Below are 23090 nucleotides of genomic sequence, written 5' to 3'. Positions count from 1 at the left end.
GATGGTGCCACATGCCATACAGCCCGAGAAACAATTCAATTACTGCATGAGTCATTTCCTGGTCGTGTAATTTCTCGTTTTGGTGATCAGAATTGGCCGCCCAGATCATGTGACTTAACACCATTGGACTTTTTTCTTTGGAGTTTTTTTGAAGTCTAAGGTTTATGCCAACAAGCCCACCACCACCACCACCCATGCCTTGAAGGAGGAAATTGAGCGCTGTATCAACGAAATTCAGCCACATTTATGCAAAACGGTCATGGAAAATTTTGACAAAAGAGTGCGTATGTGCCAGCAAAGCCGTGGAGGCCATTTCCCCGATATGCTATTCCATGCATAACCCTCTACTGTATACTTTATGAATCAATAAGAAATTACAATTTTTAATTAAAAACCTGTGTTTTCTATCAAAATTACTTCTTGCATGAATTTTGGGACACCCTGTATTTATTGCGGATTTTAGTGCAACTGTTTACTTTTCTTGTATGCAGCTCTTTTATTTTTAAGTTTTTTTTTTGATTTATACAAATGATTACAAATATATATTGCACAGCAATTTTTTTTTAGTTTGTCAAAAAGATGTTTTATGAGGCCATTCCACCATTGTTCAAGTGATGTCATGACTAGTTTTATATAGCAAAAATTTATTTTGATTTCCATCAAGGACTATTAGAAAATAATACTGAAAAGTTGAGGGGGGGGGGGTGAGAAGGAAGCTTGTAAAAGGTTGGCAATCACTAATCTAACCTTAGCCCACCTGCATATTATGCTATAGTTTAACTTCTTGTAGGTGGAATTATTTTTAAATGATATACTTGAAAAGAAAAAGTATATGATTTAAACAAAAACAAAGCAGTGAATATCATTTTACTATGTCATTAGGGTAATGAATTTACTAAGCTTTCTTCCTAGTCCAACTTGCAAAGTGGATTTGCAGTTATTGACACTGAGGGAAATAAAGGCCAACTTATTCTAATACCATACAATTATATTATTGTAACATGCACGGAATGCTTACTATTCAAGTCCATAATTAAGCATATACATGTCGTATCAAAATACAGATTAAGAATGATTATTTTTCAGTTGTTATAAATAACTTTTATTACAGCATTTAACACTATTTGTAGTATCAATTCTGACACTTCGGTATTAGATTTCTTATCATACACCAGTTATGTTAACTGCAAACATTTTCCCTCACTTCAGACACATTTATATTTGAACTATGCATCATCATATGACTTTTATGATCTTTTTTGGCTAATACTTGATTACAAAGGTTGCAAACTAAAAAATTTGAAGTGAGATTAGGTCTACTCCAAAGATTTTCTTTTGGAATAGCTCCACCATTCTTAGCTTCTCTGACAGAAAATTTATTATATACATTGAACAGTTCATGTTGTTTACTGATGTCTGGAAGTAGCACCAGAAGTTCTGGAAAGGTCTGAAGAAATTTTTCTTTTCCAAGTATTTGCATACATTTTTCATAATACTCATCTGCAAGGATAACATTTTGTCTAAATTGTCCTGATAGTGCTTTAAACTCTGAAAAATGTTCCTGATCACCATTAAGTAATTCTTGAATTTTCTCTATAAGTTCTCTATTTCGCTGCTGGAAATCAGAAGGCTGAGTGTAAGGACAGTTTTTTGTGTGTTCTGATGCTATATCTATTGTGGTAGTAAATGATGGAGATACCAAATGCCTAGCTACAGAACTTAATGATATGTTGACAGATGAATTTTTTCCACATGTTACAAATCCTGGAGGAGGAGAATTACCACTGTTTATCCTTCCACATTTGCTGAATCCTGGAGGAGCTTTTTGGATATTCTCAACATTAGATGGAAGAGGTGGAAAATCATCCATTACAAGATTTTTAGTTTGTTTACTCAAATCCCTTACGTCTTGCCCATCTTTTTCATTCTGATCTGTAACCAACTCTTCCATATTTCTTTGAGGATCTTCATTTTCTTGATTTTCCAATGAAGATTCTTCATCACTATAATGCAGTTTATTAACTGTCAAAACAGGTTCTTTCTTTTTCTTTTTATTTGGTTCACTATTGTGTATAGTTTCTTTGTTTTCAGTTTCCAGATTAGACTTCTGTTTCTTTTTCTTTGATTTGCATTTCACTGTAATGTATGGGGGACTTACATTATTCCCAAAGCTGTCTGTTTCTTGATTACCTAACTTAGACACTGGTATAACAAGTGATGATTTGTTACTACAATTTTTATATTGCTCCAAAGCAGGAAATTCTTCATCAAAGTCGGTTTTATTAATAGACTTTCTTGATAAAACTTTCTGACTATATTCAATATTATCATAAGCATCTGTAGTGGCAGGAACAGTTGCTCTCTTAATGACAGATGTGACAGGATGGTGCAATTTTATATTTTGTAAACCGGATGTTCCATTTAGATTATTCACCGAATTTATACCTCTAACACAAGAAGGAAGATTTGAAGTCCTGGAAACTTCAATAGAAACATTTGGAAGGTATTTTGAAGTAGCACTGTTATCTTCCTGAGCATTAAAATGAAAATGTAGCGTTTTCTTTGTTGTTGCAGTAGTAGTATTAGGAGACCGAGGACAAGATGTAACTGTTAATCGTGAACTAGATGAACCACTCTGAGTTGGTATTTTAAATGAAGCTGACCCTAATCTAGGGAAATCCTCTTCATTAATAATATTATCAGCATGCTTATGCTGCCTTGATCTAACAGTGAGAAAATTCCCTCTGGCTACTCGATCAGCCATAGTATTATTGGCAGAAGTGTTATTTGCACCAGATGGCAAGGCCGAAGAATTTAAGTGAGGAAATTCTTCTACTGAATGTGTATCAATAGGAGGAATATGAGGATTTTCAACTATTGGAGAAAGTTCTTGGACATGAGCTTGGGATGATTCGAAGTGAGGAGTACCTGAATTAAAATTTCTGTTTTCCCTGCAAGACAAAAAAGAAAATTGTTATTCATTTCTACTTATATAAAAGACCGTGAAAAGTTTGGTCAAACACAGAATTTTCCTGTACGCAGGAAGAAGGATTTTTGTACAGTGACTGAATACAGTTTTAGTAGTATTTTTTTTTTTTTTTTAATCAAATTCCACAATTAATCTATCTTTGTAAAAAGAAAGTACAATTTCAGTTTATCTCAGCGACACCATGCTGAGATACTGAAAAATAAAGAAAACGGAAAACATACTTGCATCAAATTTCTGACAAATGAACATGTATCATTGCCTGAAATCAAAGACTGTTTAAATAGTGTAATCAGTCCTGTTTAAACACAGAATTCAGAGACGGTTTTATGAACATAAATGTGATTGAACAGATGAGAAAGACAACTCCATGAGAGGAAGGCCAGTGAAAATCTAAAATAATGAAATTATGACAATATGAATAAGCTCATGATGAAAGATCACAAAATAATCACAGAACACACATTTGATGCCTCCTAACGATTAATGGTGGCTTGGTCCATTCCATCTTATCTAATCCACTTTACATAAATAAAGTAAAAAAAGGCCCTACTAACACCTATTATTATCCACAGATGTAGGCAGGGCCATTTATCCCTAAATATTTTTTGGAAACTGGAGGGATGGCACTATTCTCCATCCTTAGCCAATCACTTGGCCCAAGACTATTATTAATTTTACAAATGGCTTCTGGGAAAGAGATTCCATGGAAGAGAGTAAATGTAAACAATCGCCACATTTTGGCATTGGTTGTGCCCAGTTGAGATCACCTGGCAATGGCATGCAGTCCAATGGACTGGTCTACCCATCTTTATTGGAGAAAAATTCTCTGACCACTTCATGAGATAAACTCACATTATGTCATTCCTAACGCTGACAATATATTTTTGTTGGAAGTAGTTTGAGTTTTACAGTCGATTTTCTTGAGTTATGGCATTAAAAAGCCAAATTTCCAGGAAGGAGAAAACCTTACTTGCCCGTGTTAGAGATCAATTGGGAAGTGGTTGACAATACACTTAGAAATATTTTCTCTAGTCAGCAACTAGAATCAAACTTAGAACCATCTTCCATCAGGAAGCCTACTACTATGGATGGCCACTGCTGCAGGACTACACAGGCCTCACACTACATAAATTAAGTTTCATGCTGAGTACTTCATATCAGAGTGAACACACAAAAATAGTGGATAGTTACAGGAAGTGAGAATGGAATGAAATGTTACAGTGTACTTTCTTTTTTTTTCTTCTTTTTTTTTCAGTTCTCTGGCAAGGCATGTAATATTATTTGGAATTCATGGGAAACCATAAACATAGTCATTAACACAGCAAATTGGTAATAGAGTATGTGACTCATAACAGGGATGTCAAAGCATATGTAAAAAGAAAATTTATAAAGAAACATTTACTAAAATAAAAGTAAAAATTAAATTATAACATTTGCATAAAAATGCATATAAGAGTACATTTGTGTGAAGTGAATATAAAAAGTGCATGTAAGAATATAAAAGAATATGAATAAAAAAAGTAACAATGAATGAATAACCAACCACCAGTGGTGTAGCTAGAGCTCCTGCCGCCCGGGGCAATTCCCGAGTTTGCCGTCCCTCTCAATACACGCCAAAAATACTAAAAGTAAAAACGAAAATGACATATAGAGAAATACAGGAATACCTTGTATAGCGTGGTTTTGAACAACGTGGGCTTTATTATTACACTAACATTGTCAACACTGACCGATTGACTCCTGGGCGCCGCAAGTGACAGTCGAAAGCCACGCTTATGCAGTAGTTATTCGATTGGCTCTCACGTAGACACATTTTTTCCCCACAGCATTTTATTATTTATGTTAATATTAGTATTTAATATTTTTTTATTATTTAAGTATGAGTGAAAAGAGACAAAATAAAGAAGACACTGTTGGAGTAACAAAAAAACACAAGTGGCTGACATTAGAGAAGAAACTTGAAATTATAAAATGTCACGAGAATGGTGCTTCGTTTGCTAAAATAGCACATGAGAATTCAATGAATGAGTCATCTGTACGAACAATTATTCAGAGCAAAGAAAAGATTAAACAACATGGAATGAGCATCGCTTCTTATATGTCAAAAGTGATCACAAGAAATCGATCTTTTACAATGGAAAATATGGAACACCTTCTAATCTGGATTGAAGATTGTAATCAGAAAAAGATTCCTTTGAGTCAAATGATAATCCAGGCAAAATCTAACAAGTCTATATAACAAAATAAAAGAAAATGAAAGCGAATATGAAGGAGGTACAACCAGTGAAACTTTTATAGCAAGTTGCGAGTGGTTCTACAATTTCAAAAAGCATATGGGACTCCATAACATAAGAATCCAACGTAAAAGCGCAAGTGCCAATGCAGAATTATTTCCAAATGAATTGAAGGAGGTTATTGAGAAGTAAGGCTACACAGATGATCAAATTTTTAACACTGACAAGACTGGCTTGTTTTGGAAAAGAATGCCATTGCGCACATTTCTAGCAGAGAAGGAAAAAACACAAGCTGGGTATAAAGTGTCAAAAGACCGATTGACACTTTATACTAGGAAGTAATGCATCAGGTGATTTAAAATTAAAGCCACTGTTAGTGTACAGAGCGGAAAACCAAAGAGCTCTTAAGGGCTTTACAAAGAACAATTTACGTGTTCATTAGCATTCGAATAAAAAAGCATGGGTGACTCGTTCAATTTTCGAAGACTGGTTTAAAACTCGTTTTTGCCCTGAAGTTAAAAGCTATCGTAAAAAGAATGATATTCCTTTCAAAATTTTGCTTTTGTTAGACAATGCGCCAGGCCATCCAACTCTATTGAATGACTTAGATGAAAATGTCAAGATTCATTTTTTCCCTCCAAACACAACATCAATTCTGCAGCCGATGGATCAAGGCGTTATCTCCACTTTCAAGGCGAACTTTTGCTCAAGCTATTAAAGGCGCAGCAGAAGAAGATTCTTGGACTTTGAGTGAATTTTGGAAGAAATTTAACATAAAAGATGCCATTCAAAATATTTATGAATCTTGGCAAGAGGTGACTCAAAGCAACGTGAGAGCTGTATGGAATAATATCTTGCCGCATTGTTCAAAGGACTTTGTTGCCTGTCTTCAGTATAGATATATTTTCTTCCATACTAAGGTTTGGGGTACGTAACCTTTTCAACTGGTACATGGCATTTCCAACTATCACCTACGGGAGTCTGAGCAGAGCTCCCCGTCTGGATGTTCTGGAAGAGAGATGCTCGCCACTGCAAAAACCCAAAGCAGCAGCCTCAGAGAGTTGCGTGTGTAGGGGGTCCCAACCCTTTTATACCATCTCCCTACTAGCACTCTCTGTAACCTTCGTTGTTCACCCATCGCGTAGAATTCTTCCCACGTGGGTCTCGCTTTGTACCGTTTAATTTCGCTTATCTCTTCACGTACCGTGCGCAATTGATACTGCCTGGGGCAACCCTTCATTCCATTGACGTGCCCTTATACTTTAACCTTTTGTTCACGTTAACTTACATGCAAGTCTTACAACAATTAATTGTTGTATCTATTTTTAAAATTATTATATATTTACAAAGTATCACTGACATTAGACAATCTAGTAAGAATCCTTTCATTTAATTATTCACAATTTCCGTTCTTTGTGATAACGTATTCTATATCTGTCCATATACATATAACACATACTTGGATGCAAGTATATTCTTTTCAGGGTTTTGCTTGTTAAATGATGATAAATGAAATTCTTAAGAGTTTCAATTAATCAAAATTGAACACTATCTATACACACATCTCTATATTAAAAAAAAAAAAAAAAAAAAAAAAAAAAAAACCTGTTTCAATAATAAATAGATTATTAGTAAGAGTTGCTTTACCACTACTGACAAGGAAGGAACTCCTCTTACCTTAATCTATCAAGTATTGCCTCCTTCCCCCCCCCCCCCCCCCCACAGCTAGCAGACCCTGCTCATTTCCAGATATATAGAAACGTTTTCAAAAAACGGGCAAAACTAATAACAGAAATATTCGTGTATTTCTTGTGTCTTCACTCCATAAGAATTTAAGTATATCTTTATTCTGGGACATAGTATTAATAAAGATTAGTCCATATCCTGAACAGGAAATGCAATTGTTAATACTAAATCTTGTTAATATTAAGCCATCTGCTCAATAGCAATTGTTAATTTTGGAGAACCTCTTCCAGAAAGAGTTCTTGAATTTAAATAAACCTAAACTTTCATCCACTTATATTTTTATGTTCTTAATAAATGATTAACAGTCTTCCTTTCTCATGTGATAAGGAACTCAAATTCACTAACAAAGAATGCTATATATACTCTTTGGAAACAGAGGGGGCCAAGGCCATGAGGTTAGCATACAGTTGGTTCTTATTTAAAGCAAACACTTATGACAAACTCACTCATTTTAAGAAAATAATGAAAAGTTCTGAACACATCCCCAGAGGTGCATGCATGATAAAGAAAAATCACTATAGCAAAGTACACTGCTTGGAAAAAAGTTAATAAACACCACCACGAGCAAAGTGCATTGTGCTATGTAATGAGTCATGTTTTTGTAGCCAGTATAAATTGGAGGAATATGATGCTCCCAAGTCAGTGCAAATGTATCTGGGTAAAATGGCTGCGAGAAGGAAACTGACAGTTTGAAAGAGGTTGTGACAGAACACCATGTTGCAGGCCTATCTGTTCAGCAAATTGGGCCATCTCAGGTCAACAATCAGTGATACCACACTGAGATGGAATTACAGTGAGTCAGCTGCAAGTGCTACCAATAGTACATAACTCACCACACTCACCAAAAGAGACCATAGAGTGTTATGAAGGATAATATGTAAAAACTGCTATCATTGGGTGACAGTTGAATGCAGAATTCTGGGCATCGACTGGAATACAAATCTGCACAAAAACATTCAGAACTGAGGCTCAAAACATGGGTTTCCATGAGAAGAACGCAATATGCAAGTCCCACATTATCCAAACCAACATGTAGCATTAGCTTCTGTGGTGCATAGAGCATGTACAGTGGGACATGGAAGCTTGGAAAGCTGTATTATGGAGTGACAAATCACACTATACCCTCTACTGAGCAGTTGGATGGGTATGGCAGATGCCCAGTGAACATCTCTTACCAGAGTGCATAACCCCCAACTATGAAATCTGGACGTGGGCAGTGTGATGGTATGGTCTTGTTTTTCCTAGTTTTGGCCTCAGAACTCTGTTTGTAGTTCCATGAACACTGAACTCCGAGAGGTATCTGAACACCCTGGACAATGCAATGCCTCCTAGTTTGTGACATTTCTATGGAACTAATCACTGTATCATTCAGCAAGACAATGCACCTTTTCATAAGGATACTGCTGTAATTGCTTGGTTTGTGGACACACAACGTCACCACACTTGACTGGTACAGGAAGAATGGCCCAAAATTCCCATTGGTTGATGCAGTTATTGCAGCAAAAGGAGGTCCTGGATCTTATTAAGGTGGGCACCATGGTTGTTTGTTCCTCGCACTATGGTGCCGATTGACTTCTTTCCAAGCAGTATATCTGTTACAAACACTGCAGTGTTAACCGTGAATGGCCAACTCAACTTTCAGCTGAAAAGTTATAAAGATTCCTCACATGCTACATGGGATTCAAACCTAGACCAACCAAATGTAAGTCAAATCTTTTCAGTTATTGTCAAATTTCTCATAGCTGCACTACAGAGATAATTCAAGACATGCTACAGGACTTAGAACAAATAATTACCATACCATGATCACATGATTCTTTTTTTTTTTTTTTTTTTTTTTTTTTTTTTTTTTTTTTTAAACACAGAGGATCAAATACAGCTTGAATTTTTCTTATCATTTTGGTACACGAAACATTTTCAAATGTTAACTGCTTTGAGTAATGACATGCTCATTAGCAACAACGGAATGTTACTGAATAAGTCTGTGAAAGATGTATTGTATTCAAAGAGATTTACTGAATGATGGATGATAAGTTGAAATCCAACAAGGATAACAAAATTTAAAACATATATAATATAAGAAGGGGTGCTTGAGGGTCAAAGTTGTACAAATGAGAGGAGACCTCCACATAGCCTTTAACGGAATACAGAGAACCAACCAGGGCTTCTGACCTAATGTTCAATCCTAACCTTCTCGTGGTGCACCCTGTTCGGTATCTACCTGGATATTGAACGAACAAGGATGTGCTAACAATTTGGGATTTAGCTGACCAAATGGTGTTCTTATTGGTTAAACCAAAAATAAAAAATGATGGCACAACATGACAAAATTTCATGCTGGCTGGGGCGTCGCCCGGTTAAACAAGGCCCCTGTTGTTTTCGCCATGGAACCAGGGCAAACAGCAAAAAGTCAGTTACTGAACAAATCTGAGAACACAACTCAACATCACCAGAGTTCAAGATCAGTACTATCAACATAAGAAGCCTGAATAGCAAAGAAATGGAGCTAGCTGAGGAATTGGAAAAGTACCACATCGACATAATAGAGGTGACTGAAACAAAAAAGACAAAACCTGGTGAGATCTTTCTGAGCAATAAATACAAAATGTTATATTCAGGCAATGACAATCAAGGAAAAGAAGGAGTAGCCATAGTATTCAACACAAAATACGAGGCTAATCTTCTTGAATGGCAGGCAGTCTTGAGTAGAGTGATGTGGGCAAATATGAGAATGGGGAATTGGGCAATGAGACTTATTTGTGCCTATGGTAATACAGAAGGTTCTACTAAGGTAGAAGTGGAGGAATATTTTGATGCTTTAGAAAAAGCAACTGACACAATGAAAAAGGAAAAGTTGGTCCTTGTTGGGGATCTGAATAGCAGAGTAGAAAATGATTGTCAGACATACAAAAATATTTCGGGAAATTTTGGAGAAAAGTGCAAAGCTAATAATAGTAGCAAATCCTTGCTGGATTTCTGCTCAGTACATGGACTGGTTATTACTAACACCATGTTCCAACATAAAAATGTGCACAATTCACATGGAGAGAAGAGGCAAGGAATAAGAAAAGTCTCATTGACTATGTCATTGTTGATAGTGATGTTTTCTCCCTGGTGCAGGACACCAGAGTGTACAGAGGATTTGAAATTGGAAGCAATCACTATTTAGTCTTGAGCAGGATAAAATTGAATTTCATATTGAAAAGAAGAACATGTAAGAATGTTTTAAAGCGAATAAAAGTTGAGCAGCTCTCAGATGTGAACTGTAGACTAACATATACAAAGATTATTGAAGAAAAAAATGAAAGAGTTTGAGAACAGGAACCAAACCTTGGAGATTCAGTGGCAAGCCTTGAAGAAAACCCTGATTGATTCAGCAAGAGAGGCATGTGGTGCAGTTGTCTGCAAGAATAGAAAAATCAGGACTCCATGGTGGACACAGGAAGTTAAAGAGTCAGTGAAGGAAAAGAAGAAATCATATCAAAAGTTCCTGGCAAATAAGTCAGCTTTTGCTCTTAGAGAATACAGAGACAAATGTAAGAAAGCTAAACACTGTAAAACTAGCTAAACAAAAGTCATGTGAGGATTTTGGCAAGAACATAGAAAATAAATATCAAGAAGGTGGTAAGATATTCTGGAGGTTGTTGAAGAAGCTTATGAAGAAGCAATGGAGGAAAGAATGCTGTAAAAGGAGTTAGAGATGATAAAGGTGACATGAAAACAGGAGAAAAAGATATTCTTGAAGTATGGAGTAATTACTTCAAAAAATTGCTAAATGAAACAAGCAGTGATAGCACAGTGGTAAAAAACACTCAACGGGCATATAGTCAGGAATACATATTCATACTTGAAGTAGAAAAAGCCATCAAAGGTTTGATATGTGGAAAGGCAGCACGAGTAGATGATATTCAACCAGAAATGCTCAAGTATGGTGGTATAAAAGTCTTACAATGGCTGCACTGCATAGTTCAGAAGGCCTGGACAGAGGGACGAATTCCCGATGATGGAGTAGAGCTCTAATAGTGCCCATATATAAAAAGGGAAATAAAACTGAATGTGAGAATTACAGAGGTATTTCCCTAATGAGTGTTCCTGGTAAGATTTATGCAAGTATACTTGAGAAACAGTTGAGAAGAATTGTGAAAGAAAAGCCTGGTGAAGAACAAGCTAGGCCAAATAGAGGCTGTCAGGATCCAATCTTCACTTTACGACAAATAGTCGAGAAAGCATGGGAATATAACAAAGATGTGTATTTAAGTTTTGTCGAATTGGAAAAGGCATATGACAAGGTGCCAAGAGAGAAGCTATTCAATACTCTACATTTATGTGGTGTCAATGGAGCATTATATCAAGCAATACTTAGCCCGTATTTGAGTTGTAAGTCAGCAGTTAGAATTGAAGGATGTACAGGAAGATGGTTTAATGTTAAATATGGTGTGAGACAAGGATGTACATTATCCCCTCTGTCATTCATTATCTATATGGATCACATTATTAAGGAAAGTGGTATTAAACATGATATCAGAATTGGAGATGTTAATGTCAGCTCTTTGCTTTATGTGGATGATGTTATACTTCTAAATAAATCCGCTACAAGTTTGCAAGATTCCCTGACTAAATTGAATTACTGTTGTAATAGATATGATGGCTTTTTCTAGGTCAGCATTAAAAAGACAAAGACAATGAAAATAGGTAGAATTGTTGAAAATATCAACTGTGTTGTGAATGGGGAACCTGTGGAATAAGTAAAACATTTCAGCTACTTAGGCACGATTTTTAGTGAAGATGGTAAATTAAATATGGAATAAGAGAGAAATTAGTCGGAACACTAAATTAGCTACATACAAGATAGTGTTCAAATCAGTTTTAACTTATGGATCTGAGAGCTGGGTCAGAAGTAAAACACTTGACCAAAGACTAGATACCGCAGATATGAGAATTCTGAGAAAGATTAGAGCCAAGAACAGATGGCATGAATGGCAATATCATATTAAAAACGAGGATATTAAGAAAGAACTTGAAATTGTCGGCATCCAGGAATGTGTTAGCAGAGTTAATCTCAGGTGGTATGGTCACTTAAACAGAATGGGCAACGAAAGATTAGCAAAACAAGTGTTCTCTGCCAGGTTTGCAGGAAAACGACCCAGAGGAAGACCAAGATATAGGTGGATTGATACGGTACAATGTGCCTTAGACGATAGAAATATAAGATCTGATAATGATAATATTGGAGTTTTGACAAGTAACAGACTGATTTGGAGGAAAATTGTAGATAGGACGTTAGTAATGATGTAAATGTTTCATGTAGTACTATCATATCCTGTACATCCCTTGAGGGTACATGTCAGGAATTTGATGATGATGATATAAGAAATGGCAAATTCAATGAAAATCTAAACTGATCTTGGGATTAACATTTTAAATGTAATAGTTTCATTTTGATCAATGCAACATAAGAAAGTTATTGTAATGCAAAAAAATGAGCACTTGTGGCAATTTATATTTTTTTTTAAAAAAAAAAAACCATGCTTAAATTTTAAAATAAAAATGCTCTCGTGTCACATTTTTTTTTTTAGTATCACCTCTTTTCCATCCCAAATTGTAAACAAATATGACAGCTTATATACCTGTTCTAAAAAAAATTAATAAATTATGGGTAGATCTGTCCAAGAAATGATGTATTTGCTGCTCCCCAAGTTTCATGGCACAATTTTAACTAAATGAGAAGTAACCAACTCAATTAGTGCTACTAAGTACTATCACTGAGATACTTGACTATGCAATATCAAGTAAATAGCAATATGAGTAAGTAGATCAGTAATGATTTGATGTCATAATTCTCAACAGCTAACTACTAAGAATTAATTTAGATGGGCAAATCTCAGCCAAGCTTTAAAATAAAAAATGACTAATACCTATCTCTTGGTCCTTGGTGATATTTTCCCCTTCGATTATCCCTCCTTCCTCGTCTTGAATTGATATACTCATGTTGATTTGAATTAGGAATAATTCCTACAGAAAACAAGAATTAATTTGCATTAATGTGGAAACAAAATGTTATGTAGTATATAACAGCCAATGAGCTAACAAAAAACAGTCAACTTTCATTATAGTAAATGCCCATTTAATAAAAGAAATTTATTAGTCGTTACCTAAATAAATAAAATACACCGACTAGTTTCACCACTCAAAAGATAACTGGTGGCTTCTTCAGGGTTAGAAACAAATATCACAAATTTGATTAAATGCTGAAAAACCATTACAATACAGACTGGTGAATTCACGCCAGACAGTAAATGTAAAAATGCATGCATGCATTAGCCTGCAGTTAGTAATAGAAGGTGATTGTTGGCAAAATTAAAATCTCTAATGTTGCAAGATTTAATGAGAGATTTCCATGTATCACTCCTTGGTTTTTCTTCAGAAGTCTGGAATAAAAGTTTTCTTCTCAGTAAGGCAGGATGGAAAGGTAAAATCAACTGCATGGTTGAGATTAGAATTATGAATAGCCAAACCAAATGTCTTTTCTTTTGTGATCAAGGTCTGCAACACATTCCTTCTTTCCCACCTCAAATCCACAGCTTGTCTGTTCTATGTAGACCAAATTACACGAGCATGAAATTCTATATACTCCTGGGTATTTGTAAAAAGGTGTGCTATGTTTAGGAGACCGTGTTACAAACAATTTAAATTGGCTTAAAAGTTACTCTGATGTGATGGAGTTCTAGTTATTGGGAACAGAAGGGTTCAAAAATAAAATCCTGTCAACTGCATCCTTGAAATAGCCATTGAGAACAAAGAAATCAGACATAGTCTGGTGTTCTATCTTTAGTCAGTCATTTTGGCAACCATCAAAGGTCAGATGAAGAAGGAGAGAGAGAGAGAGGAATGCCTATGGCAGCTTCCTATCCCCTTCTCCTTATCAGCTCTCTTAGCTTACCTTTTCCTGGAGAATTATGAACTGACTTTTCTAACAGAAACAAGGATAAAACCAAAATGGCCTCCCAAGCCTGCAACAATTTCTACATTCCCTTAATTATTACAAACCTACTATTGAATTCACAAAGACGGGAAAACTCCATTTCCTTGATTGATGTTCTTATTTAAAAAGCTTGAAAGTGGCGTACCCTTGATGTGTATTGTAAACCTTCACATACAAGACGATATGTTCATTCTTCATCACTTCACCATCTATCCTTCTCAAAAATTAGGCATAATCCACACACTAAAGAACAGAGCAGTTTCTATTATATAAAATGATGACCAACTCAGGACAGAACTCCATATCATCCATAATTTCTTTGTTCTCAAAAGCTATTCCAAGAAAACAGCTTTTGTTCGAACAGGATTTTATGTTCGAACCCTTCTGTTCCCAATAACCAGAATATACAATACAGAGACGCCATCACATTACTATATATGGAAATTTATCAATTAAAATAGCATCTCTTTTCAAAGATCACAACATCAGAATAACTTTTAAGCCAATTTAAATTGTTTGTAACCTCCTGAGGTCTCCTAAAGATAGCTCACCTTTTCTACAAATATCCAGAGTAGGTATACAGAATTCCATGCTTGTGTGTTTAGTCTCATAGAATAGACAAACTATGGATTTTATTCTAGTAGTAAGACTTATACGTTGGTTAGACATAACTGGTAATTAATTTACGGAATTGACAACGCATATAAAGTAAATAAATTAAAGATAACTTTAATGAATCACTTCTATATTTCGGCAATGTCACATTGCCATCTTCGGGAACATAAAGATATGGTATGTGCACTAAGGAACTAACAAAGCAAATGAGGAAGAAAATAAGAACTAATTTTGTTCCTAAAGTCCTAATGGTGCCCTCTTGTGGGCTAATTTGGTAGTCTTGGCCGTTGGGCTGAAGTTCTCAAAATAAAAGTCTCCCAAATTTGGGGCAGTTTCATGCACCCAAATTTGTTGAGGTTAGGAAAGTTTTTTAGAGCTGCTGAAGATTCTTGGAATAGTCTTTCGTATTTAAACTTGCTGCGATGGATTATTTTTGTCTTCTTCCAATGAATTTTATGGTGGGTATCTAAGGCATGGTCTGCCAGTCCAGAGCGGCTGTACTGGTGAAACCGGATGTAGTCTTGGTGTTCTGAAATCCTGATATTTGTTGTTCTGCCTGTTTGGCCAAAGTAGGACAATTTGCAGCTGCAAGGGACCTGGTATACACCAGGTAGGTCTAGGGGAAGTGGTTGGTCTTTGGTAGAGCGGATAAGGGATGCCAACTTTTTATATGGTCTGTAACAGGAAGTAAGGTCATATTTTTTGAGGATATTAGTTATTTTTTCAGAGGTGCCCTGGATGTAGGGGATAGTGATAGACTTGGTGTAGTCTTTATTGTGGAGGGGGGGAGGGAGGTTGTGGTTTACAGGTTTTAGTATTTTTTGGATTTTTTTGGGGTTGTAGCCATTGGCTAAGAAAGTGTTGAGGATGTGGTTCAGTTCCATAGTCAGGGCCTTGTCATCTGAGCAGATTAATTTTGCCCTGTTATATAGTGTTTTTATCACCCCATATTGTTGTGAGGGGGGGGGGATTGCTGGTGAATGTATCTGCCAGTGTGGGTGGGTTTTCTGTAAACAGAGAAAACCAAAGATCCATCAAGCTGGCGGGTGATTAAAGTGTCTAGGAAGGGGAGGGTGTTGTTTTCCTCTTTTTCTAAGGTGAACTGGACTCTGGGATGTTGGTTGTTTAAGTGTGTTAGGAAGGAGTGGAGTGTATCTGAGCCATGTGGCCAAATAGCAAACACATCATCCACATAACGAAGCCAAATAGTGGGTTTTTGTGGGGCGGAGTTTAAGGCTTTCTCTTCAAATGTCTCCATAAAGAAATTGGCCAAGGGTGGGGAAAGTGGTGAACCCATGGCTGTCCCCTCTATCTGTTTGTAGAATTTTCCTTGCCAAACGAAATAGCCTGAGTTCATTGTGAACTGAAATAGGGCTGAGATATCGGGAGGAAACTTGGCTTGGATGAGCTCAAAGGTTTCTTTGAGTGGGACATTAGTGAATAGGGAGGAGACGTCAAAACTGACCATTATGTCAGTGTGTTGGAGTGTGAGGTTTTCTATACTGGCTTTAAAGTGGGCCGAGTTTTTTATGTGTGATGGTGTGTTGCCAGTGTAGTGTGTGAGCGTTTTGGCTAAATGTTTGGCTAATTTATATGTGGGGGAATCAATGCCATCCACTATGGGACGCAATGGCACATTTTGTTTATGTATTTTTGGGAGTCCATATAATCGGGGGGGTCTAGAGTTATAAGGAAGTCACCAACAAACTTAAAGTTTGTTGGTGACTTCCACAGGCCAAGAAGTGACTTTCTTAAGGAGTCTGTGGATAGTTCTAATCTGAGAGTTGGTCGGATTATATTCAATGGGGAGGTAAGTAGTACCACTATACCCACTATTTGGCTTCGTTATGTGGATGATGTGTTTGCTATTTGGCCACATTGCTCAGATACACTCCACTCCTTCCTAACACACTTAAACAACCAACATCCCAGAGTCCAGTTCACCTTAGAAAAAGAGGAAAACAACACCCTCCCCTTCCTAGACACTTTAATCACCCGCCAGCTTGATGGATCTTTGGTTTTCTCTGTTTACAGAAAACCCACCCACACTGGCAGATACATTCACCAGCAATCCCCCCCCCCCCCTCACAACAATATGGGGTGATAAAAACACTATATAACAGGGCAAAATTAATCTGCTCAGATGACAAGGCCCTGACTATGGAACTAAACCACATCCTCAACACTTTCTTAGCCAATGGCTACAACCCCAAAAAAATCCAAAAAATACTAAAACCTGTAAACCACAACCTCCCTCCCCCCCTCCACAATAAAGACTACACCAAGTCTATCACTATCCCCTACATCCAGGGCACCTCTGAAAAAATAACTAATATCCTCAAAAAATATGACCTTACTTCCTGTTACAGACCATATAAAAAGTTGGCATCCCTTATCCGCTCTACCAAAGACCAACCACTTCCCCTAGACCTACCTGGTGTATACCAGGTCCCTTGCAGCTGCAAATTGTCCTACTTTGGCCAAACAGGCAGAACAACAAATATCAGGATTTCAGAACACCAAGACTACATCCGGTTTCACCAGTACAGCCGCTCTGGACTGGCAGACCATGCCTTAGATACCCACCATAAAATTCATTGGAAGGAGACAAAAATAATCCATCGCAGCAAGTTTAAATACGAAAGACTATTCCAAGAATCTTCAGCAGCTCTAAAAAACTTTCCTAACCTCAACAAATTTGGGTGCATGAAACTGCCCCAAATTTGGGAGACTTTTATTTTGAGAACTTCAGCCCAACGGCCAAGACTACCAAATTAGCCCACAAGAGGGCACCATTAGGACTTTAGGAACAAAATTAGTTCTTATTTTCTTCCTCATTTGCTTTGTTAGTTCCTTAGTGCACATACCATATCTTTATGTTCCCGAAGATGGCAATGTGACATTGCCGAAATATAGAAGTGATTCATTAAAGTTATCTTTAATTTATTTACTTTATATGTGTTGTCAATTCCGTAAATTAATTACCAGTTAAAACTATGGATTTGTCTATTCTATGAAAATAGACAAATCCAAACTATGGCAGGAAAGAAGGAACATGTTGCAGATATTAAACACAAAAGAAAAGATGAATCTGGTTTAGCCATCCATAATTCTAATCTCAACCATGCAGATGATTGAAACCTTTCAATCATGCCTTATTTAGAAGAGCACTTTTATTTCAGACTTCTGAAGGGATCTGTTGTAGTGATCTATTTGCACAATGTCCACTGAATGAAAACCAAGGCCTGACCAAGAGGTGGTACATGATAATCTCCCGTTAAATCTATTAACATTACAGATTTTAATTTTGCCAACAATCACTTCCATTACTAACTGCAGACAACTAATGCGCTATGCATTTTTATGTTTACTGTCTAGCATGAACTTTTTAGTCATAAAAGTTTTCTTTCATTAAAACATAGTAAACACTGTTATAGTGAACTCTATTAATAAGTTCTAGCCAAAGTTCAGAAGCATCAATGCTATTCTATAAGAATTTATCATTATACCAAACTTTCCACTAGAAAAAAACTTTCCACTTTCCACAAGAAACTATTCCTTTGCTCCAAAAACATTTGATATATAGTGAGAGGTATTGTACTGGTAATTTCGTTAGCTAATAATCTGTAGAGCCTTCTACAAAATGACTATGAGAGCTCATTTTACCTCACTATTTCTAGCTAATTACTAGTTGTGATTCTGACAAGACCATGATGTAATCCAGTGGTTCTTAGCCTGGGCAGTAGCGCTCCCGTGGGGGAGGGGGCAGTAAGTGGTTCGGTGGTGCTGAGGGGGACAGTAAGCATTATAATACTACTAATATAATAATAAACTTGATATAATAAACTTAATATAAAAAAAAAACTTTAAACTTCATTTGTCGAACATTGAAACCTGATATCGAAAAATTAGCGGGATCAGGCTCAGGGTAGCCATTAATGATTGGGCTTATTAAATACTGTAAATTTACATATTTTTTGAGTAAAAATTAATTTGTATCAAAGTCACTAATTTTTAATTAATTATCAGTTCAAATATATTATAATTATATTATTGAGTCATTAACCTAGTGCAAAAATGAGCAGGGGTGCCAGGCAAAAAAAGTTAAGAACCACTGATGTAATCAAACTATCTATTCTAAATCACTGAAAGCAGTATTTCTAATCATATTTGTTAATGCCTAATTCAGCATATGAGGTTACCTGAACATGGTAGATTCAAATCAGTGTGATTTTATGATATTTACATGCCTTTGATGTGAATGAGAAGCAATTTTATGGAGATTTTTAAAATTCTACTGGATAATAAATTATAGATATCCAGCAGAATAACAACATATTACTAGGTTATGATATTTTATCAGTTTTATTTATTTATAAAATACTGTTTATAAGGAAATAAATATTGTGTAATCCCAAAATATATTGGTGTCTAAAAGCTATCTAAAAGCTACGAACACTATTTCTGAAGATTACAGATTCAGACGAATCTGTAAAATTCAGACTAATCAGCTTGTGGAAATTTGTGTAACTGATGAATGAGTAGAAAGCGGGTACTGTATGCCAACAGATGCGAGACCCTTTGACACTTCTGTGCATGTCAGAAGAAGGAGAATCCATTCCGATAATAGGGTAATCAATCCATCTTGTGTGACAAGTTGTTTATTATTACACGTTGGAAAATTAACTTTTCTTTTGTGAACAGTGTAGTTTTTAAAGTGGTAACTATTTTGCTTGCATAACAGTTTGAAAATTTTACATATAAAGCATGCGATTTCATGTGTTGGTGACCAATTCGTACATCCTTTATTTCTTTCTCCCCTTCAGCATGAATTGACAATTCTTGATAATCTGCCAGACTGAGTTCTATGAAATGTGGGCATACTATAAACATTCAAATTTTTGAATTGCGCACAAAGGGTTCGTGTAATAGCATTCAACAGGATAAAAGGCTGCACTATGTTTGAAGGAAGCTCTTTTTGTGAAGGAATAAAGTTGCAAACTTGGATGTCTTGTAATGTCTCAAAGACATCATGATGATTTCACATGGGGAAGAATTATTGGAAAGTTTGAAGAAGGCTACAGAATTATTCATATTGCTTGCATTTGGGATCTCACATAGCACTGCCTCCAGGCTCTGGACAGTATATCAATTCAATGGAATGTGTTCTAGATGTTAGCTAACAGGTCACCCTTGCTCTACCGTGGAGCACAAAGACAGATTTTTGGTTAACAGCAAAACGTAATCGATACCCCCACGGCAGGTCAGCTTGCAAGTCGGCTCCATTCAAACACAAGTATGCGAATATCTTGACCAGTGGCAAGAGGTCTGTGACAAGCAGGCCTATACGCCCGAAGGCTTGTAGTCTGCATCCCTTTATCCACAGCTCATCGTAGGACACGCTTTCAGTGGTGTTGTATCCATAAAAATTGGACAAGACACCAATGGACTAATGTACTTTTTACAGATGAGAGTCGTTTTAGTCTTTCCTACAATTCTAGACGATGCTTGATCTAGCATGAAAATGGCACTGCTTACCATCATGAAAGGGATAGATACGGCAGTGCTCAGGTCATGGTGTGAGGAGGCATTATGCTTAATGGATGCACCGAGCTACAAGTGCTGGAAAAGGGGGACTATGACTGGTGAACGATATTGCAACAAAGTTCTTCAATGTCATGCTTGATTGTTCTGTAGATGAAGAATTCATTTTCATGGATTACAATGCCACATCACATCGTACACAAGCAGTGGAGATACTTCTGGAGATTGAGGATGTTAACTGAATGGCCAGTATACTCCCCAAATGTAAACCCTATAGAACACATTTGGGATGCAATAGGGAGACACACCGCTGCTCATCCCCATCAGAAAACTAACAAGGCCTTATCCTTGGTGCGTCCATTAAGTATAATGCCACCTCATGCCATGGCCAGAGCACTGCCATACCTATCCCTTTAATGATGGCAAGCAGCACCACTTTCACACCAGATCAAGCATCATCTAGAATCAGAGGAAAGACTAAAACGACTCATCTGTAAGGAGTACATTAGCCCATTCGTGTCTTGTTCAATTTTTATGGATACAATACCACTGAAAGCATGTTCCACAATGTACTGTGGATAAAGGGATGCAGACTACAGGCCTTCGGGCATATAGGCCTACTTGTCGCAGATGTCTTGCCACGTTAATTTTCCATTTAATATTTTCGGACCGGGGTTGACTGCAACCACAGAAAGTAAGCCCATGGATAAGGGAGGGGATTAAGGTAATTCATTTTACCATTTTAACAAAATGCACTAAGGCAATAATATTGTTGTATCTTTCAAAGCAGGTACTTCTTATTTTAGACTACCTTTTTGCAATCTATAATCAGTTGTTCAACTGTCTGCTGAAATTATAATAAATTTAGTTTAATCCTTTATCCAAATGTGAGCAAACAACGTTTGTGCCTGAAAGTATCTTCAGGACTGGGGTAAGGTGGTACAACACCAGGCAACTCCTTGCAAAGGTGGAGCAAGCTAACATCACTCCTATCTCAGTATCTCCCATAATGCAAAACACATCTCCTTGTGAATATGTCTAATGTTATGCATTATGGGAAGGGCCACTACCCAGACTAGTTTCGACCTTTATTGAGGTCTCTTCAGTGGGAGCCAGGCCCAAGTGGAGATACCAGCCAGAAGCATTACCTATAGGTAGAGATGACCTGGCTAATAATAGGAGATACTGAGATAGGAGTGATGTTAGCTTGCTCCATCTTTGCAAGGAGTTGCCCTGGTGTTGTACTACCCCTTACCCCAGTCCTGAAGATACTTTCAGGCGCAAACTTTGTTTGCTCATACTTGGATAAAGGATTAAACTAAATTTATTATATTCTAACCAAGTGAAAAATAAACTTTCAACTGTCTGCTGAAATTATTCTAAGTTTTATAAATACTCTGCTGTATTTTCACCTTATAAAAACTGTTTATATGGATCCCACAAAAAAAAGTAAGTTCAGTAGTGTTACTGTTACTATTTTCTTTCTGAAATAAGCTTGTCTTAGAAATACTAGATAATAATCCTATCAGCTAGAGGAAAACTAAAAGCTTAGGCTATTTTAATGTTGTTGAGAAAAAAAAAGAGAAAAAAAGACAGAACACTTCCCCAGAAGTCGCACTAAGGTCTCAACAGCAGCGCAGAATGCATCAGCAATGTCTGTTTCATTTTCAATTGATTGATTAACAGACATCCTAAACAGAATAGATATTTCTTTTACAAGCTGATACTGTATTTCTGTTAAAATAATTATTTCTTAATTTCTAACAATCAGTTTCACTTTTATTATCCAAAAATTATAAATTCATTGTTTTATTGGATTGGAAACAATCATCATCATCATCATCATCAAAGGTTTTGATTTTTTTTTTATTTTTAAAAAAGGTGCATGTTTTAAATAAGTGTTACAGTGGCACACTCAGGATTTAATCTTGGGGGAAGGGAGGACAAGTTGAGTAGACGATTTGAGAATACACACTATGCATCGCATATGACCTATGACTGAGCATCTACAATGGTCGCTAATTCATCAGTAGTAGTATAGAAATAGAAGACACCACACAACATAATAAAAAATGAATTTCTCATCTCATCTCCCTTTTACCCTCTTTTACCTTGCGGTGTCGAGGGTTTGTTATCATCGGACCTCAAACCTTTCACAGAATAAGGTGGTCAGCCCTACACCCCAGTGTATCCTATGTCCATAGTGTTGAGTTCTCAAGGCCGGTTTGCCCTTTGTGGGATATAAAAACCCCCAGGATAAAATGGGAAAAAAACCCTACTGTCCATGCCCAAGACCGGTTAACTTGGCTATGGCTGAGGAAGATCCTTCAGCTCCTCACGTCATCGATGGGAATCGAACCTAGGACACCCCTTCCCCAGGCATATGGTTGTAAAGCGCACAGTGAGGACTTCCCTGAAATATAAGAAATAATAATTAAATATTTTTAGTTATTATCTAGTCTACGTTTTTAATTTCCTTAAACAACACAATGCATAACTTTTTAAGGACAGTGCTGATACAAGGTTTTTGAATATATTTTATAACCTGAGTTTAATAAACATACTGTTGTGTAGTTTTTTGCAGCTATTCATATAAAATGAAAAATTCATAAAAAATGAATTTTAATTAGGGAAAACATTTTTGGAAAATTTTCTAGTGTTTTTTTCCTTTTTCTTTGGTGGGGGGGGGTGCCAGGGTCCCATGGCTTCCCCTCTGGGTTGCCACTGAAGTGTTATACTTTTTTTCTTTTTTGTGGAGGAGGAGGAGTTTCCTGTCTATTGAATTTGAAGATATTTCAGATATTTTATTTTCACAACAGTTCACATGACAATTGTTACAAACATAAATTCACTTGGGGAACATGTTCATACATTTTAATATGTCCTGTCAGGTGTCTTCTCCCTCCAGGAGATTGACTACCATGTGTCTCCAACATGTCCTATTCTGCACCTCTCTGCTGCATTCCTTATATGCAGAGAG

The 23090-nt window shown here is 36.5% G+C and overlaps 1 protein-coding gene across 1 annotated transcript in view; it reads right to left on the bottom strand.

The window, feature by feature from the left end:
* Positions 1-850: 850 nt before the first annotated feature.
* Positions 851-23090, bottom strand: part of LOC150093152 (E3 ubiquitin-protein ligase ZNF598) — a 96917-nt gene continuing 74677 nt past the window's right edge. Inside the window, exons 5-6 of the mRNA XM_090413808.1 lie at positions 12885-12981; positions 851-2951 (exon numbers count right to left, since the gene is read on the bottom strand). Of these exons, the coding sequence (XP_090269934.1) occupies positions 1181-2951; positions 12885-12981 (1868 nt within the window). The 3' untranslated portion in view covers positions 851-1180. The remainder of the gene's footprint in view (positions 2952-12884; positions 12982-23090) is intronic.

The sequence above is a fragment of the Typopeltis vanoorti genome, chromosome 24 (genome assembly GCF_054136105.1).
Source record: "Typopeltis vanoorti isolate ZY-2024b chromosome 24, IOZ_Tvanoo_1.0, whole genome shotgun sequence".
Classification (NCBI taxonomy): Eukaryota; Metazoa; Arthropoda; class Arachnida; order Uropygi; family Thelyphonidae; genus Typopeltis; species Typopeltis vanoorti.
This window is presented reverse-complemented; position numbering and strand designations above follow the sequence as displayed.